This window comes from Cydia fagiglandana, chromosome 16 (genome assembly GCF_963556715.1).
Source record: "Cydia fagiglandana chromosome 16, ilCydFagi1.1, whole genome shotgun sequence".
Lineage (NCBI taxonomy): Eukaryota > Metazoa > Arthropoda > Insecta > Lepidoptera > Tortricidae > Cydia > Cydia fagiglandana.
In genome coordinates, this window is record NC_085947.1 from 9,821,046 (window position 1) to 9,842,385 (window position 21,340).

A 21,340-nucleotide genomic window follows, 5' to 3' on the forward strand; every position below is an offset into this window, starting at 1 on the left:
CAAAATAACGGATACGATTCGTTTCAAGGTGTATACAGGCCTTTATAAATAAATAAAAATTGTCTATGACTATGAACAACCAATCGGAATCGTTCTAGCACTGGCTAGATGTATTTGTTTCCTTTCCTTGTTCTTTTCCCCCGGCGCCGGTCGCCATTACATTACTACTCTGAAAACTGAAAACTATAATAAATATATATTCTTAATTTACGGAGCCCTTTGGAAGACACATAAAGTAAGTTACAGTATTGTATTTATATCGAATAAATGAACGTCATTACTGCGTGTAATGAGCAATAAACCTTGTATATACACACGTGTATGTCTTGCCGGTTTTAGTTGTTTTACTTATAACATATAGTTTTCATAGCTTTTGAATTTACTTTCGAGTGTGCTTGGTTTAATAACTAAACTAAAAGTCCTTTGTAAAAGAAGCAAGGGGAAGTCTAAACTACATGATATTTTTTGACTTCTTGTAAGAATCTTCTGCGTGTTGCTCATCTAGTATTTTATACCTACCGCGATAAGGGAACACAATTTCAAATCGAGTATCAACGGCCGCTTATTGCATTTTGCAAGTATTATTGTTTTTCTTGTAACTTATATGTGTATCTGCCAGGGTGAAGAGTAAATTAATTTTGTAGGTAATATAACTATAAAATCTTGAACAAAAGCACCGCTAATAAAAAAACATTACTTTCAGGTCATGGATGATGAATGGGATGACTCCTCGGCGGTTGTGAGTATTTTGACCTTGAACATATTTTTTGTCAGGTGCTGTTTTTTGTAGGTCTTAATAAGTATGAAATAAGAGTAAGATAAAGAAATGTTGTACAGTCGCCATCAGATATATCGGAGCGCCCGAGGTGTTCACAATATCTGAACACGCACTCTAACGCCTTCACAATAGAGTCTCGCTCAGATATTTATGAGCACGTTGGCCGCTCCGATATATCTGATGGTGACTGTACATTGTAGAACCCTTGAGGCTTTGAACGGTCTCATAATTGTCTCAGTCTCAGTGACACAACCGCCCGGTTCCAACTTATCTGAGCTCAGGTACACATAAAGACCTATAAAAATGACTCTGTTGCTAAATCATTCTCTAATATCTTCTAGGCGGCAGTACCACCTCCGGCAGCCAGGACTTACAACAACTATGGCTCCAATGATGTAGATGAAGGTCACAGCTTATCTAAGGGAAGAGGATTTACATCCTTCCAGAATGAAGAAGAAAATGGTAACTAACTTAAATTTATACTGTTATCATTGAGGAATAACAATCTAGCCTAGGGTAGTGATATCACTATAGTTCGTTTTTTTTAGCATTAGAAAGAACTCCACAGAAGCAAGCGTGCAGTTTTTGTCAGGCTCTTTAATTGTTAATAATTATTGAATTATCTAATGTAGCATGGTCAATACATATAATTTACTTCAAATTATTACTGCTAAAAGTGCCGGATTTGGAACAACAAGCTTACTCCTGCGAAGTTCTTTCTAATGCTAAAAAAACGTACTTTAGATAAGTTTCCCAATAGACAATATGAAACAAAGAGGTGGCCTGTCTCACATACTTTTTAAAACTACATTTCCATACACAATGATTGGCCGGAGAACATTTACTTACTTTTTAAATTTACTAAAAAAAAATTCACTTTTAAAACGTCGGCGTGCCCTAAGGACGATTTACGTACATTTTATACAACATTTTCAATTCATACAAAGTTAAGATTTTTTAATAAGTATATTTAAAAAGAAAGTAAATGTTTTCCAGCCAATCATTGTCTAGAAATATAGTTTTATAAATAATAGCCCACCTGTTTCTTTCATATCTGTCTCTTGCTAAACTTATCTAGTCACCTATGTATTGTGAATATTGTGATCAACATCACTCATGCATGCTTCTCTAGTAAGTCTATTTTGTCTGATCTGTGAAACCAAAACATAGCCAATTTGCATTCTTAGCAATAGCACAGAATAAATAATAGTGCTAAGTACAGAAGACTCACTCTCTAACTAAACGCGTCTGTTACGATCAGCACAGATATGGCCGCTAGGTGGCGACAGCGCCACGCGCGGCTTATGGCAAACCCCAAAATTGGGGCCGAACGGATGTACTTTTAGCTACCTGTAGCAAAGCGACGAAATCGCGGAGTGAGACACGCCTGGCAATAGGAAAAGACAGTAACTGCTGCTCTGCTCTATCAATAGGATTGCACTAATAAACTCTCCTGAAAATTGTTACAGTAAATGGGTTCGGCGACAGGCGCGGAAGGGGCGGGCGGGGCGGCCGCGGGGGGCGCGGAGGCCGGGGCGGCCGCGGCGGCGGCGGCGGCTGGGAGGCCCGCGACCAAGACAATGAAGATAATAACGGTGGTAAGTTCTCAATTTCAGGATGCCTGCCATAAATTGCGATTGTCCAAATTCGTCCATTTCTGTCGCTTTACAATATAATTTTCTTGGTTTTGACCAAGGCCTAATTTTAACCTTGTGAACGCCACAGACGGCAATTGACGCCAACGCAAAATCGTGACAACTACGCCAAAGACGTCATTTGACTTCGATCGCTTTTTGATGAAAATCTACTGATAAACACCCCACTTTTAGGTTGGCATTATTTATTCACAAAACTAAATCTTAAGGTTCCGTCACACAGGCGCGTTTTCCGGGCGGGACGTGAGCGAAACGTGAGCATTTTATACGAAAAGCGGCGCGCCCCGCCTGGAAATGCGCCTGTGTGACGAAGCCTTTACCCCCGTGGCGTCAGTGGCACGGCAAATGGATGCGCCGTTTGGCCAGTGGGGAGACACTCCTGACTTCGGTCGAACTCGGCTCCGTTCGGCTCAGCATTGCTCCGAGCAATTATAAGGGCTGGCACCACTTGACTTCCTTGTGCGTGCACGACCACAGATAAAATAATCACTTGAATTTTGACAACCCTAAATAGCCGAAAGGGATAGTGCTCTATGTTAGAAAGAGATAGCATGATTCGACCCTGAATCGCTGTCAAACTTCGGGTTTGTAGGAAGTGTCCTTTCTGTACGGTAGTACTATTATTTCTTCTGAAGTCTAAAATGGCGGTACAAATTCAAAGGCCTGGCATTGTGCTGGTTTACGCTTTTTTTTAAACCCTCTTAAAATTTGGATTTTAAACTTTCGTAACTATTCTCTTATTCCGAATTAGATAAACTAAAAGTGGTTTTAATATATCTATGGGAGGAAGGAGTCCCATGAATGATAAACTGGACTTAAAAGATCAGTCCAGAGCTCACTCAGTAAGCAATACTTACTACTCATATGATATGAACATGTACAGGACAGCATAAAAAAAAACCGGGCAAGTGCGAGTCGGACTCGCGCACGAAGGGTTCCGTACCATAATGCAAAAAAAAAAACAAAAAAAGCAAAAAGAAAACGGTCACCCATCCAAGTACTGACCCCTCCCGACGTTGCTTAACTTTGGTCAAAAATCACGTTTGTTGTATGGGAGCCCCATTTAAATCTTTATTTTATTCTGTTTTTAGTATTTGTTGTTACAGCGGCAACAGAAATACATCATCTGTGAAAATTTCAACTGTCTAGCTATCACGGTTCGTGAGATACAGCCTGGTGACAGACGGATGGACGGACAGCGAAGTCTTAGTAATAGGGTCCCGTTTTACCCTTTGGGTACGGAACCCTAATTATATCCTTTTCAGCTTACAGCTACACTAACAATCACAATGGGACTCATTTGGAAAGAAATCATAACAAAGAAATTTGAAACCCTCACTTCATATTTAGTTACCCACTTCATAATGTTAATGATAAGTTCAAGTGGGTTAAATTTGGAACTCTTAACGTTCACAATAGTTAGTTCATATTGTTTATTATGCAAAGCTGCAGGTTTAGAATAGGTTAGGTTAGGTAGAGTAGGTAGGTTTGATAAACATAATTTATTAATATGGTGATTTCGTTTTTTTTTTTAAATATATCCTTTTTAGTATTCTTGATATATTTTTCTCTAATGTAAATAGGTAAATAAACTAAATGAGTCGAAGATACGGTCTTTATATGGTCTAGATACGGTCGTTTCACAAGTACACAGTTATTACAAAAATTACATGTATGTATATTTGTGCGGGCGTTCTACGTACGAGGCTCAGTCCGTCGGTATTTTAATCATAATCGTATACGGCAGGCGACGACTACAACGACGGCGACCGAGACCGCGGGGAGCGCGGGCGAGGCCGGGGCCGCGGGCGCGGCGGGGGCGGGCGAGGCCGCGGCGGCTTCGGAGACCGCGGCGAGCGGGACGGCGAGGCCGGCGACCAGGAGCCCGAGCTCGACGAGAACGGCGAGCCCAAGAAGCCGCCCGTCACCTACGTGCCGCCCGAGCCCACCGAGAACGAGGAAGAGATCTTCGGCAGCGGCATCAGCTCCGGGATCAACTTTGACAAGTTCGACAACATCGCTGTCAAAGTGAGATATTTTAATTACGTCCAATAGTTGCCGCGAATATATTTGTTGTTCACTACACTCGATAAGCCCCTTGTTTTTTAGAACACTCAAATTTTTTATGTATTTTTGGTATGATGGTATTGTTGGTATAGTTTAATTACAAGCTTTTATTTAGTTTCACCTGACCATTGTCTGTCTGTGTGTAATCAAATCAGATCAATCAAATCTTGCAAGTTAAATTTCATCCCCTTCCCGGTTTCCGATTGAGCTGAAATTTTGCATGCATGTATAAATCGGATGACAATGCAATATTATGGTACCATCGAGCTGATCTGATGATGGAGACAGGAGGTGGCCATAGGAACTCTGTGATGAAACAACGCATCTTAATTGTGTTAGAGGTTTTTAGAATTGTCTCGATGAGTATTAGTTGTCTGTCGTAAGAAAAGTACCATCACCGATAAAAGCTTGTACCAAAAATGAAATTTTTGCCAAAAACTTATTTTTTAATACAGTTGCTCAAAAAGTGCTACTTTACGTAGCTGTTTAGCGTGCGGAAAGTTGGTTATCTCGAACTAGTGCTTTTTACTTTTCCAATTTTTTTAAATTTATACTTGTTCCAATTCACGACTACTTATTGATGAGTGTTAATATTAGTTTCCTTTAAACGTCGTAATCAGCATAAAAACCTACCGTTAATGTAAGAATACGAAAAATATTACATATTTCATATTTAATTACTTACCTCTTCATCATTATAACACGTTTATTTTTTAATATTCAATATTGAAAATTCCGTTCTTAATAAGTTGACTGAATGGAACGGAATAGCTGCCAAACGCCCATAGATATAATATACTTAAAGACGACGTCTAACCGAGCTGTCACTGTTACCACTTTTGTTTAGTGTACGATTAACAATGTTTTTCTTATTTTTTCGCAACTGTATTAAAAAACGTCGTTCGATACACGTGCGGAAATGTCATTCTTCACTCGTCCCGAGTCTTGCCACTCGCCTGCGGCTCGTGGCAAGATATCTCGGTACTCGTGTAATGACATACCTTCCGCACTAGCATCGAAATGTACTATTTAAGGTTTTTTTTTTACGTAATTTGACTGGTTCCTTTAAATAAGCCAGGTGTTTGAGGTAATAATTTAATGGTAATAACGGAGCATTCCACGGGCTTTCCCGTACAAACGCATTTTATTTCCTATGTTGCGATTTTGTTTTTCGGCATTTAAAGCAGGCGATTATTTTTCTGTGCATATTTTTAACCATTTACTTATGTCAGTCAGTCAGTCTGCGCCGCACAGTGTTTCGTCTAGAATAAGGGCCCCCCCACACCTGGCGTCTTTCGAGCGTCGGCGTCTGTCGGCGTCGGTCCAGCGCTATGGAAAATGACGTCGCTGCGCAGTTGCGTCGACGTCGGCCATAGAATTGTAGACGCCGACGCTCGAAAGACGCCAGATGTGTGGGGGCCCTAAGCTAGGCGGACAAAACTATTTTTGTGTGTTTTTGGGTAGTATTGTTCAATTAAATATAATGATCTTGGCTTGATTTATTAAAAAAAATAAAAATACCATGAAATTAATCATATATTCTTTTACAAATAATTTAATAACACAATTATAATATGAACTCAAAACAAAAACGGCGGTTTTAACTTTGGACGCATAGATTGACGAATCCAGCAACGTAAAAACTAGTTTGATGTATTCAAAAGGTACTTAAATACAAAATACAGTACGTAGCGGCCCCCTTTTTTAAATATTTTTCATCAAATTTAAATAATCACGATTATTTAGCCACTGCTAATGCGCTAGTGTGGACGTTGATGGGCTCTTAACTGGGCAAATTCCACTTACCTCATTAGCTGACTTCGGCGCCCTATAACTCATAAAATTAGAAAATTAAACATAATTTATTAATGGGTTTGGGGTTTAAGAATGTTATTTATCTAATGAGCAAAGATAAGATGCTCGGCAGCGCTCCATCGAGTCTTAGTGTCCAAGCTGATCAGTAGACTGACCAAGATTCGAGTCTACAAGACTGTAATTAGACCAATTTTGATGTATGGGTGTGAAGCTTGGACGTTGACTCAGAAAGAAGAGAGCAAGCTCTTAGTGGCGGAGAGGAAAATCTGGCGGAAGATTCTGGGACCTATCAGAGAGGAAGATGGTACTTGGAGGCGAAGGAAAAATAGGGAGCTAGAGGAGCTGGTTGCGATGCCCAATATAATTGGCGAGATCAAAACCACACGACTCCGCTGGCTTGGTCACCTGGAGAGGATGGGGGAGGATCGTGCTGTGAGAAGAGCGTATGTGGGGCACCCGGGGGGAAAACGTCCGTCTGGGCGCCCCAGATACCGCTGGAGTGACGAAGCCCAAAAAGACCTGTCCGCCCTCGGAATACCCAACTGGCGTGAAGTGGCGCAGAATAGGGCAGAATGGCGCTCTCTTGTGTCAGAGGCCAAGATCCTCTTTGGGTCACTGAGCCAGTGATGTATATATGTATGTATTTATCTAATGTAATTACTCATTAGTGGAAATTTGATAATGAATTTTGTCCACCTAGCTTGTTCTAGACGGAAGCGGAACACTGCGCCGTGCGCTTGATGGGTATGCGCGCATGCGACGGACGGTACGCGCTCTCTCTGCCTGTTACGTGTTTTAAAAATGTCGACTGTTAATTTAGTGAAGTGCATTAACTGCAATTTAGTTGTGAACGAGACACTGTGTTTTATCCAAAATAAACACATGATTATGGAAAGCGTCTGTTTAGTGAAAATCTGCTCTTCAGCTTTCAGTGTAGAAGACATCGTGAAGGCTAAATCTTTGCTTTTTCACTCTATTTCGATAGATTTGCGCAACTTAAAACGCAAGGCCAAGAGCAAGGAGGGGAAAAGTAGCAAGGATTTGTTTGACATCATCAATGTTTTCAAAGTAACGGACAGTGAAAAGTTACCCGTGTTCGTGGCCTGTGACCTAAACAAGCTTCCTCCGATAACATGGGATCACCTGGATGTATCAAGACTTCTTAAGGACATCACGGTTCTTAAACATGACTTGGAAAGCATAAAGGATACGTAGGTTTCACCAAAGGTCGATCAACTACTGACGCCGGTGCGGTACTTCTAAAACACATCTTTGATGCTTGGGAAAAAGCTCAAGATGCTGTTGGAATTTTCTGTGATCTGTCAAAGGCATTTGATTGCGTTGATCACGAAAATTTAAAGAGAAAATTAAGCCGCTATGGGATAAAAGCTAGTGCCCTTGACCTGGTCTCATCGTACCTTTCGGATAGAACTCAGCGAGTAGTTATTAATGGAACTCAATCGGCGGGGTCCCCGGTAGCCCTCGGAGTGCCTCAAGGTTCAATTCTTGGTCCCTTCCTGTTTTTGGTATACATTAATGACTTACCAAAAGTTGTGCAAGATAGACATGATATAGTGTTATTTGCAGATGACACTTCCCTTATATTTAAAGTGGACAGAAAGGAAAATAGCTTCGAGAGCATTAATGACGCGCTATCTACCATTGTAAACTGGTTTACGGCAAACAATTTGCTTTTGAACGCCAAGAAAACCAAATGCATCAAGTTTACGCTACCTAACGTCAAGCAGGTAAATAACGGCAAGATTAAAATAAAAGGTGATACGCTGGAATTTGAGCACCGAACTGTTTTCCTGGGAGTCACTTTAGACTCCAAACTGCAATGGCATGCACATATAGGCACTCTAGCCGGAAAACTTAGTTCAGTAGCCTATGCAGTGAGGAGAATCAAACAGCTGACAAACGTAGAGACGGCCAGGCTGGTATACTATAGTTACTTCCATAGTGTTATGTCTTATGGAATTCTGTTGTGGGGAAAAGCGGCAGATATTCAGACAATATTTGTGCTGCAAAAACGAGCTGTACGTTCCATCTATGGACTGGGCGCTCGAGTATCCCTAAGAGAGAAATTCAAAGAAGTTAACATTCTTACCGTTGCATCTCAATACATACTAGAGAATATTATGTATGTTCGGAAAAACATCCACGAATTCAAGGTTAACAGTGATATCCATAACTATAACACTAGAAACAAACATAAACTTGCCGTGCCCGCCCACCGCCTCCGTAAGGTTAGTACGTCTTTCGTCGGGAACTGTACACGTTTTTATAACAAAGTCCCCACTGATGTAGTGAATTTACCACTTCACAAATTTAAGTCGCACATTAAGCACTCCTTGTTATGTAAGGCGTACTACACTGTAAATGATTTTATAAACGATAGAGATGCTTTTAAGCCGGTAGCTTGATTGGTTTCATTAGTATAATAAGAATTAAATAAATATTGTTTTTTTTTACACTGAATTAAATATGCTAGTGTCCAGTAGAATTGACACATGAGACAATGATGTTCTCGCTTGATTATATTGTTTAATTTAATTTTAGTTTTGGACACTTGGAGACCTTATACATCTCTAAGTACATATTTATTTATTTGATTTTTATTTTTGATTGTACATACTTACCTATATTTTTAATGTTTCTGACACTTAGAGACCTTTACATCTCTAAGTCAACTTAGGCTAGTAATTATGTGAAGCTATATTACTGTCTTTTTATGTAACATATGAGCACAAAATGCCGTGTCTTACAGCTACATGTTATTACTATTTTAATATTAATATAGGCCGGTAGCTTGAACATGTCATGCTCGCTTAAAAGTCTTTGCTTACGGTGGCGTTGTTGATCGGGTCGCCACTTTCCCGAATGAAGGTTGAGGGAGGCGATGGCTGAGATACGCGTCATACTCGTGAACGGGTGCTGTTTGTGGAGACTGGTCTGTTAAGCTAACACGAGCTATTATACTTAGTAACTTTTATTAATTAATTACAGTGAGACGCCTCATTCTGTTCTCGTATGTTTCTTTTCTTTTAATGAATGTATTAATTATACAGGATATTGACTCTTGGAGACCCTATACATCTCTAAGGATAACTTGATAAACTATATAATCTTATAGTTCTGACACCTAGAGACATTTACACCTCTAAATATTATAGATTTTTTGTGTGTGTTTTTTTATCTGTATTTTGTATGTAATTCGACATTAAGAGACCATATACATCTCTTAGTAATTGTAATACGTTAGATTGAATTGTTAGTTTTAATTTATAAAATTGTTGATGTTATTATTTTTGCTTTTATGTAAATTCAATGTTGACGTGTAAAAGTGCCCTTGTGGCCTATTTGCTGAATAAATGTTGATATTTGATATTTGATATTTGAAAATACTCGTACAGCAGATGAAACAAGAGTTATTGTGTAATAGAAACGACACCGTGGTAAACGATAGTCACCAAGAAATGGATTTTAACTCGCAGAAATCCAATATAAATAACAGTCATCGTGCGCATAACGTCGTACATTTAAATTTGAATAGCGGACCGATAGGCCTACCGCCGCACTTGTCATTTAGGTCGGTTACAGATAATGACGAGGTGAGTCACCGAGCGGGCGATTCCGGTTGCGACGAGTTGCCGTCTCGCTCTCGCGTACGTACAAGCTCCGTAGCATTTACTTCATCGGCCGATGAGCTCCGTGATCAGCGCGCAGCCAATACTGCGCCGGCAGCGCATGTGCAGTCGAATAACGATGCGGATCATGCTACTGTCGCGAGTCACTTAGGTCGAGAATCCAGCGGGGAGCGGCCGAGTAGGGAATCATCGGTAAACAACGTTTCTCAGGCGCAGGATAAATCTTTTGCAGATGTAGTTCAAGCCCCGGGGGAGCGGAAGCGAGAGGTAACGAACTCTGAGTTGGTAACTGTGCAGAACAAGCGTTACAAGAACCGGGTTATTGGCAATAAGGGAACGGCAACAACAAACACTAATTGCAAGTTTAGAGCAGCTGAGTCGAGGATTCACTTGTTTATAAACAACGTCGACAGCAGTACGTTGCCGGAGGATATTGTTGAATACATACGGGAAATAACGAACATAAAAGTCACACTTTTAAAAGTAGCTATGAAGCAAGATAAGGAGTATGATGCAGGGACGGCGGCTCCATACAAGTCGATTCCCACCGGCTTGCCTAAAATTTATTGCTACACACAGGTACCTACCAAACTTATAAATCAATAATAAATCATCATTAAAATTAAAAATATATCCATAATGAAAACACTACGTATTACCTTGAAATTGATAACACGATTTAACGCGCGAAGTGAAATTTACTTGAAGCCTAAGCTTCACTATTCATTCATGAGCTATACCACACAGATACGAAAACTCACGCACACGTTCATAAAGTTCGCTATAGAGAGTCCGCGCAAATGAGCTTCAAAGCAACTCGGTCTTGTATCAAGTTATACATTTTAATAAAAACCTTAAACGTAACAACATAAGGTTTACATTTAAAAAATGCACGCAGCCACGCATACATTCTTAAAGTCCGCGCCTAGTAACTGTGTACACGGCGGCGACAACGTCCATTATATTATTAACTTGTTGCTTCATTTGAATTTAAACCTTAAATACAAATAGGTAAGATTTATATTGGAGTGAAATGTTTCATAGTTTAGGAGTTTCATTCATTTTTAAAATAGGCAGAGAGATTCAGTTAGCTAAATAAATCATATATAATATTTTTAAATGAATAATAATATCAGTAAATAAATGTAATATTGTTAGTTATAATTGTAAATCAGTTACGCGGTCTGTTGACTATAGTTAGATCTTTATTTAAACATGCTCACATAATAGCTTTGCAGGAGCATTGGCTTTTTAATCATAGCTTGACATACCTACTTAGGCAGCATTGATGACAGCTTTGGTTTTACGGGCAAGTCTAGTATCGATGACACCTGTAGGTATAATACGCGGTAGGCCATATGGTGGTGTAGCGTTATTGTGGAAGAAAAGTGCGTTCGACTCAAGTGTCCGTGATTGACTGTGCTAGTGATCGGCTCGCAGCAATTAAAGTACAAGTTTGTGATCGTTCGTTTTTGGTGTTTTCGGCTTAACCATGCTGATAACTTGAGCGATTTTACAGAGTGCCTGAGTGAAGAGCGTCGAAATATCCTCCGTTTATATTCTAGGGGATTTCAATACGCATTCCGATAGTTTATTTGGTAGGAAACTATTAAATTTTTGTGAGGACCAGTTTTGGATATGCGCGGATATCGTACAGATACAGAGGATGCGATGCAATCAGTTGCAAATGTAAAGGTACATTACGGATCTAACTGGTCTGATCATTTAGCCTTGGAAATTAGCTGTGATATTAATTACCTGCAAATCTTCAGAAAATTCGCGTTTGTACGGGACAAACGGTAGACAATTTCAAGGAATGCTCCTAAAACGGTTAACTCGCGTATTTTTAGTCATTCCCGCGACAGAGAATAAAAGCGGGATTCCACCAGTGTGCGGCACAAGAGTATTCAGTACAAAAATGCTTGTGCCGCACATTGGTGGAATCCGGCCTTAACAGTGCATGAGTAGTGTTCATGTTCACCAGCCAGATTCACATTTGAAAGCAGGGTGCTTTCAAATGTTGCATTGAAATGTTACAATTTTTTTTTTTATATATTTTCAGGTAAGTGGTGAAAATCCACCAAGAAACATTGACAGTTTTGAAACTGCCAATTTCAGAAAGTATGTCTTGGACAACATTCTCAAGTCCGGCTACAAGAAGCCTACGCCCATTCAGAAGCATGCCATACCTATCATTATGGGTGGCCGAGATTTGATGGGCTGCGCACAGACTGGATCTGGAAAAACAGTAAGTTAAAATTGGGATTTAGGAAATATTACCAAGTTTGTCTCTTTAAAACAACCAAATTCCAGTTACGCCTACTTGACGTGAGAGAAAATTTAAGCCTGCTTCTTGAGACATACGTTTGCCATTATGAATATCTTTTCCTATTTTTCAGGCTGCCTTCCTTCTTCCTATTATAAATACTCTGCTTCAAGACACCCGTGAGTTAGTGGTTGGACCTGGCGGATGTGCTGAACCACAGGTAAACTTAAATAAACAAATACAGAATTAAACATTAAAGTTAGAGACTACATGTAGTCTCTAACTTATAATATATGTATACACCGTGTTTTTTTTTTCCGTTAATTTCAAGGGTGCATTCCTGACCTTAAATCAAGTAACTTTCTCAAAGACACCAATATTCTAATTAACTCCATTTCGGAGATAATCAATAATTAATTTTTTCCTCTAAGGCCTCTACAAGTGTGTACACTTGCCTTAGGGCCGGTTTACATATTGATTAGTGTTTAGAATGAGTTCATACATTTGCTACAAAACTTAAGTACATTCTCGGTCGATCGATGTACGAAATGACATTAATATGTCACAGTCTTCAATTGTTTGGTTGAGTTAAATGTAATGCCCATGTTAGAAGAACGCTATATGCTACATTTAATTACTTTTTAAACTAAATTTTTATTCCTAAAATAAGCAAAAAAAAAATTTTTATTGAGATATAACTATGCCGTTTAGTTCTCTTAAACGTACTTAACCATACCCCGAAGTTAACGGAATTCAATAAAAACACGGTGTATATTATACTGAGTATTAACTTATTTTTCCAGGTTGTGATAATGTCGCCTACTCGAGAATTGACATTACAAATTTTTAATGAGGCTAGAAAGTTCTCACATGGTTCAGTCTTAAAAATAGCCGTCGCTTATGGAGGAGTAGCTGTGAGACATCAAGGAGACAATATTTCTGTAAGTTATATTATTTAGTTATAATATCCTAGTTTAAGTCAGGGGTCGGCAAATTATGGCTCTTCAAGTGACTTAAGAAATGAACACTTGAGAGTTCAGTCAGATCATTGAAAACAACATTAGCGGCTCTTTGAGTATCCTAAAACTGGTGATGTTTACTGCTATTTATTGGCTGGTTAGAATTATTGATAATGAAGCTAACATGTTGCATAACTTGAACTTAAACAGCCTCCTAACCTAGTCTATAGTGACCCTGCCTACGAAGCAGGAGGTCCCGGGTTCGAATCCTGGTAAAGGCATTTATTTGTGTGATGATACAGATATAAAAAAAATAAAACAAAAAAAATTGTTCCTGAGTCATGGTTGTTTTCTATGTATTTAAGTATTGATATATATAGTTGTCTGAGTACCCACAACATAGGGTCACTACGCACTAGGCCAGACCAGCCGTAAAAAAAATTTAAAAAAACAGTAAGAATATAATAAAACTTACTGACATTTTTTACAGAGAGGATGTCACATCCTCGTCGCGACACCAGGACGTCTGCACGACTTCGTTGATCGCAATCGCGTGTCGTTCGGCAGCATCCGGTTTGTCGTGCTGGACGAGGCGGACCGCATGCTGGACATGGGCTTCATGCCCAGCGTCGAGAAGATGATGGACCATACCACTATGGTTCCGATGGTAAGTGAATGATTTGTAAAGCCTGACCAGGAATATTATGATCACATTGATCACGCGCCATGTTGCGGAAATTCTCTGGAACTGATTTTTTCATACTATACTGAACTGTCACTCTATACATGAGAATAACGGCGCCCTCTTCACAATGACTGATATATTACTGGTCAGGCTTGAAGCACTTACGCTACAGCCAAAGTTAACTTATAATATCCCCATCAGATACCGATGATAGCTTAACGATGTTAGTTTAGCTAGTTAGTAAGTAGTAATATTTGTACGCCAGCCATGGCAAAACAAGAATCGTTCTGCAATGAAATATTGAACACCTATGTATATACACGCTTGTTTAATGCAAATAAACGATCATTCATTCAGATTAATATCTGCCAAAAATACATGCCAATTTTTATTCTATATAAAACAAATCTCAGGTAAATACCTGATACAAATACAAATTCTATGTTCCCGTCTCGAATAAATTATTTTAGTCCCTAATCTCATCTTTTCACATTTCAAACTCAGATATCTGAGTTTAACGCGCTTAGATGAAATATATTGCTATCTATCGTCTGTTATCTATCTCACAACACGCTGTATCCGTCGTATTTGTATCATTGAGATAAAATTAATTTATTATATTTCCTTATTGAGATTTCATTCTGGGTGGTAGAGTTGTGCTACCCAAGCAAAATATGTATACAAACAAACCTCCAAATTCAGACATATATGGATAGTATTTTATTACACTTCATCCACTCGTCTTAAGTGTCATAACACATTTGTCAGCATAAAGGCTCATTTAGACTACATGCTAACTCACATGCGAGTTTAGTTACATTGCGGACTCTTGAGGTAACATCCAATTCAGCCGACTGATTAAATACCGCAATGAAACTCGCACCGTCTAAATAAGGCCTAAATGTAACACAGATTATATTGTTTTTGAAATAAATATTTTGTACTTTATTTTACAGGACCAACGTCAAACGCTTATGTTCTCCGCGACCTTCCCAGAGGACATCCAAAATTTGGCTATGAAGTTTTTAAACAACTATTTATTCGTGGCCGTCGGCATAGTCGGTGGTGCAAGCGCAGACGTCGAGCAAATATTTCACCAGGTCACAAAGTATGAAAAGCAGAACACTTTAAAGAAACTGATTGAAGAGAATGGTAATACATTATATATCAAATATTATATTATTATATCAAATTATACTAAACGAATTAGAGTCCCTAGTTTCGCTAACGCGCTGAAAGTCTTTTGCACGCTTTAAGTCATAAACAAAAACGTCACTGACACGCCAAAGTCCTGGGCGCAAGCGAACTAATGTACTTGAACGTGTGAAGGTTACTTTGACAGCGTCCTCCATAACACTTATAGTTTGTCCCAGGTACTGTGAGCACGACTAGTTACGACATCTTCGTGTTATTGGCGTTCACAAGGTTAATAATTGCGTGTTTGTGACGAAATCCAACAATATTGGAACTAATTTGTCTAGTTTAATTTATCTATAGCAGGCGGGCCCCATTATGCATGTAACGTCACCTCTATAAGTCGTGTTTAAAATTTAAATTCTATAAAATTGTTCGTTATGGATTAGTAAAGTATATAGTGAATATTTAGACAAAAAGCGCATCCTGGTGTTCGTGGAGACGAAGCGCAACGCGGACTTCATCGCGTCGCTGCTGTCGGAGCAGCAGATGCTGACGTCGTCCATCCACGGCGACCGCATGCAGCGCGAGCGCGAGCTGGCGCTGCACAACTTCAAGACCGGCGCGCACTGCATCCTCGTCGCCACCGCCGTCGCCGCGCGCGGCTTAGGTAACCACCACCCCAACACTATCACTACTATTTAATGATAATGATATATCTTCTATAATAAGCACTTGATGTCTAAGTTTTACAAACAGTCAGTTAACAATGATATAGATTCACTTTTAAATATAATTGATTGTATTTTTTGTACATAGTTTTTCACAAGGAATGGGGCCAAGGCTTTTAAGGGAACTAACTTTCAAAGTCGCTCAGTAGATAATAATAAGTAGGAAGGACTAACATGACGCTGGTCTAGCCGGCATTATGTCCAATCTTAATATTATTTTAAACTAATTATATGCAATAAAGAAAAAACCAAATAAATAAAAAGGAACATTTTCACAGATATCAAGAACGTCGACATAGTCGTAAATTATGATCTGCCCAAGAGCATAGACGAGTACGTCCACAGAATCGGGCGCACGGGCCGCGTTGGGAACCGTGGCAAAGCTGTTTCCTTTTTTGATGCTGACCAAGTAAGCCATCTTTTTTTTTACATTTTAATGAAAAAGTTTGTCATGGCTGGTTGTTTTAGGGGCCATTATTTACGTGAGGTAAGGGGTTTTGAAGATTTTTCAGACATGTTTTACTTTAAATTAATCCGATTCTCAAAAATTTTTACATATCTTTATTTTTTTTTCCCCAATAAAAATTATGTGATATTTGCCAAGACCCCCTGGACGCCCTGGAATCTTAGGCCCACGTTTTGTACTTGGATATTTACAATATAACAAATTGCAGGATGCAGGGTTAGTCGCAGATTTGGCCAAAATATTACGGCAAGCCGACCAGCCCATTCCGGACTTCCTGCAGGGCGGAGGCACCGCCACGTATCGGGGCAACAAATATGGCGGCAGCGACGTCCGAGTAAGTAGTCTACCAACAATATTACCACGGATGTACTCTCATCTGGCGACACGGTAGTGTCCTCGCCGAGACATGCATCTGCTATTTTATTAGTATTACTACCATGACCCTGCAACTAGTATGAATTTACTAAGACGGTCTATTACAACAAACATTATGTAATTCAATAATATATTATTATTAGTTGTTACATACTTAAATAAATAACATTTTACACCCTTTGAAGTTTGAGAATCGCTCAATCAACATTACAAGCATTTATTTTCGATTACAGAACTTTAACAACGCGAGTGCTGCTGTGTCGCAAGGCGAAGAACCAGAGGAAGAGTGGTAAATACAAGTTATTGAGAGTGTTACATATAAAAGTTCAAGACTTCTTGAAATTCGCCCCATGTGATGGAACAAGTGAATTCTTTGATTTGTTGGTGCTGGTGACGCTGTGAAAGTTATAAGTGACCAAAACTAGCCTGGTTAGGAGTTGGTTGTACAAATAACACTAACACATATGTATAAGAAAGTAGCCCATAGATTTATACTGTCATGTCACGACTACAAGACTGCAACTTATATTGACAAGTATTTTAGATATAAGCGCCTAATTTTAAGAACTAATAACTCCTGTATCAATAGAACATACTTGAAACATTTCCTATTCACATTTGTAATATCACATGGATCATTATTTTGTTGTGTTTTAGTGTTAAGGTTTCATTCTTTTTTTAATAGCATTTCGTATAGTTAAGCCTGCATATTGTTTTCTTTTTTCCTTTTTGTTTTCTTCCTTAACAACATAAGAACGAATTAGTTATTTTATCCCCAACAATTCTGTGATGTTATTATTAAAGTTGCTCAGTTTAAATTTTAATATTAGTTGCATTAGTACATAGATTTATCCTTAATTTGTAAAGTACATTGAACATAAGATATGTGGAAGTGACCGTAGAGTACGTTATTGGCTTGTGCGAGGGCAATTAATTGTACTTAAAGTAAAAACGATTGGCCAAGGTGCATAAATATGATCAGACCATACTCTTACACCTTACGTGCAAGCATCAAAGACGTTAATAATTATGTCTCGGGGACTTGAATTGGGGAAGGTTCTGCGTGCGTTATATTACATACTAAATAATGAGTGGTAATTTGACCAGTTCTCTACCTCTACTACTACATATCGAATGGCAGGCTACTATTCGACTTAATTGCTTGTTAGGTTTGACCCTAATGATAACTTTTTGTGTCAAAAAGTAATGTTAGAATCTCACCATGTACAAAAACCGTAGATGTTGAAATTAAAATCAATGTCAAGTAAATGTTAGGGTGTTTGTAATCTGTGATGATTAAAAATAAGTGTAAGGTTTTATGGACCTTCGTCATCGGCCATGTTTTGTAACAGTTCAAATAGTTATATTATTATATAGTTCAGACTTGCCAATATGGCAATTAAATACTACGAATTTACGTAACTTCTGTTATTTTGATGACTTCCGAATTCCAAATTTTTAAAGAAGATATTCTTTGATTTAAATTGTTATATTTGTACTAAATTTGTTAAGTACCAGTTATTTTGTTTAAAATAAGTGAGAAATAATAATAAATATCTCTTACGATTTACAAAATCTATTTTATTAATTTCTAAAAACCCTATTTGCAGCGCATTATGGCTTGGATACTGATTAACCTTTTGGACGCCAATGACGGATATGTCTGCACCGCAGGTCCAACGCCAAAGACTGATTAATCCGTCACAAACCACAGAGCAACATATACCTACGTACATATGCATAAAGTTCAATTTCGGTGACTGCATACGAGTGACAGCTTTTGTTTGACATGGCGTCGAAAAGGTTAAAATTTCGAAATCTAGCCACAGAATAAATAATAGTACTAGGTACAGAAGACTCACTCTCTAACAAAACGCGTCTGTCACGATCAGCACAGATATGGCCGCTAGGTGGCGACAACGCCACGCGCGGCTTATGGCAAACCCCAAAATTGGGGTCGAACTAGGGTTACCAGATACAAGTTTAGAATTTCCTGACAAAATCCCTGATTTCCGATAATTTTTCCTGACATTCATTTTTTTGACGACGGGGGGTGTCTAGCCGTTAGGGATGGTCACCCGATTGAGCCGATAGCCGCGTTGTATTTATTTTTTTATTTGTATTGATTTCAGTAAATAAAAAGGTATTTTATAAAAAAAGTCTATCAAAACCAAAAATTCCTGACATTTTCGTGTTTCGTCCCCATTCCTGACAAAAGGCCAAAATTCCTGACATGTCAGGAAAATTCCTGTCATCTGGTAACCCTAGGTCGAACGGATGGACTTTTAGCTACCTGTAGCGTAGCAAAGCGACGAAATCGCGGAGTGAGCCACGCCTGATCTAGCATGTATTTGACGTAAGGGCCACCCCACATCTGGCGTCTTTCGAGCGTCGGCGTCAAAGAATATAATACTCACGTCGGCGTCTACAATGGCCGCTGCTGCCACTCAGTGACGCAACTGCGCAGCGACGTCATTTTCCATAGCGCTGAGTGGCGCTGACCAGACGCCGACGCTCGAGGGACGCTCAGTGGCGGATTAGCCCTAAGGCACAGTAGGCCCGGGACTAGGGCGGCAAATTGTGACAAAAAATTCGCTGATGGTAACAAGAAATAACTCAAAATGTAATCAATATTATGGGTGCCTTGAAAGGGGCGGCTACAGGGCATGGGGCCTAGGGCGGCAAAGACTCCAAATCCGCCACTGGGGACGCTAGATGTGGAGTGGACCTAAAACGTAGGAACTGCCCAATTTGCCACGAGGCGAGCGTGTCGGAAGCCGGTGTTGCTCGAAGGGCGAGCGAGTCCACACAGCGGCCTCTCGGCCTGAAAAGGGATATCAGCCTCATAACTAGTCCACTTCGCTAAGCTCGGCCGTCAACCCCTTACTTTCCGGCCTCTGTAGGGTAAATCCATCTGTAAGATTATGCGATTTAGATATTTTCTGAGGGTCGAATGGATTTGCCTGAGTTAACCTTTTGGACGCCAATATATGCGCACCGTATATGCGCAACATAGACCTGCGTGCATATGCATAAAGTTCAATTTCAGTTTTGACACTTCGGTGACGTGGCGTCAGCGTGACAGCTTTTGTATTTGACACTGCGTCAAAAAGGTTAAGCGACACAGTTGTGGCAGGCGTAGCCCACTCCGCGATTTCGTCGCTTTGCTACAGGTAGCTAAAAGTACATCCGTTCCACCCCAATTTTGGGGCAAGCCATAAGCCGCGCGTGGCGCTGTCGCCACCTAGCGGCCATATCTGTGCTGATCGTAACAGACGCGTTTTGTTAGGGAGTGAGTCTTCTGAGTTCTGTACTAGACCTATTATTTATTCTGTGGTTATGGTCACAGGGAATCTACAGAAGAAAAAATACTAAAAGGTATGTAAAACTATAAATCGAGGGTAGTTCGGCATTATTTACTATTTACAGAAGATTCCATCTTCCGAATGATTGAAAACTCATTTGATAGCACTGGTGTTTATTACATGAAAATAAAAAAAAATGTTATAATAAGAAGTACCAACCAATCCAATTATTTTATACCTAGGTTTTTTACATAATTTACAAAAACATGATTACATAACACCCTGACCAGTGCGTCATGAAACTAAAACTATTTATACTATTCACGTGCCTACCAATTAATTAAGAGAATACCTAATATTAATATAAGGCCTGGCTAAGTTACTAAGGGTCGGTTGCACCAAACTGTTCGTATCGTTAAAGAGTTCGCTAAATTTTCATGTATGGAAAGTTTCATAGAAAATCGCCGGAGGGCGCCGGCTGACGTTGATCAGTCTGTCAAATGTGGTTGGTGCAACTGGCCCTAAGAAAAAACAGGCCAAATGAGTATGTTTAGCGCGTCGCCACTGGGGGTGACCCAATGGCAATTTTATCACTGATTTTCACTTTGGATGACAACAATTTTGTTCTATAGAGGTAGTGATAATTAAACACTGGTTTTACAAAACGAAAATGTTTCGAACCTGTGAATATAAATGTTTGCTACACATATGTAGGTATACAATATACCTCGTAACTGTCCCATTTCGAATTTGAAAAAGGGTAAATGTCACCATCCCATTAAAGTTTTATCAACCCGTACATCTATCAAAAACATGATAAGACTGCGTAAACCCTTACCCCCTTATTCATAAACGTTTACTAAACTTGACAAGCCGATAATAATCGTTTGTACCTTTCCATCATACCAATACGTCGGAAAGGGACAAACGATTATTATCGGCTTGTTAACTTTAGTAAACGTTTATGAATAAGGGGGTTAGTAATAAATAGTAATCAAATCGCAAATTTATATAAAGTTGTCCTTTTTATTCGTTATATGTATATATGTATGTAGGTACATATGTTTATGAGTTTTCAGTGGGCAACGTTACCCTTCAGGAAAATGGACAGTTTCACGATATTAGATAATATCACATTCATTATAACGTATTGTTACAAATTCATTAGAATCGAGTGATAATTATAAGATACTTACAGCTTATTAAATAAACGCAGGGATAGGTCTCACAATGTTATCACAGTTAAATGTACCGTCATCCCACGTCCGGTGTAAAAATATATTAGCTTATGTAAAAACGTATTGTATAAGTAATTAAGTATATACATTGTATATATAATATTATACTAGTATTTTTATAAAAGGCTAGCTACGCCGCGGCTCTGTTCATCAGTCTGCAGCGACAGAATATAATAATATATAGACTATTATAGACGAAATTGTACTAAAAAATTG

General features: G+C 39.1%; 2 protein-coding genes across 2 annotated transcripts in view; both read left to right on the forward strand.

Moving 5' to 3' along the window:
- Positions 1 to 21,340, forward strand: part of LOC134671946 (microtubule-associated protein RP/EB family member 1) — a 186,975-nt gene that overhangs the window by 14,165 nt on the left and 151,470 nt on the right. The gene's annotated exons all lie outside the window — the stretch shown is intronic.
- Positions 91 to 17,450, forward strand: LOC134671919 (ATP-dependent RNA helicase vasa). The gene is made up of 14 exons (XM_063529782.1): positions 91 to 235; positions 704 to 739; positions 1,120 to 1,240; positions 2,248 to 2,376; positions 4,181 to 4,461; positions 12,028 to 12,213; positions 12,365 to 12,451; positions 13,035 to 13,172; positions 13,681 to 13,857; positions 14,832 to 15,027; positions 15,482 to 15,679; positions 16,019 to 16,149; positions 16,415 to 16,540; positions 16,815 to 17,450. Exons 2-14 carry the CDS (start codon positions 707 to 709, stop codon positions 16,872 to 16,874), a joined length of 1,863 nt encoding a protein of 620 aa, XP_063385852.1. The 5' UTR covers positions 91 to 235; positions 704 to 706; the 3' UTR covers positions 16,875 to 17,450.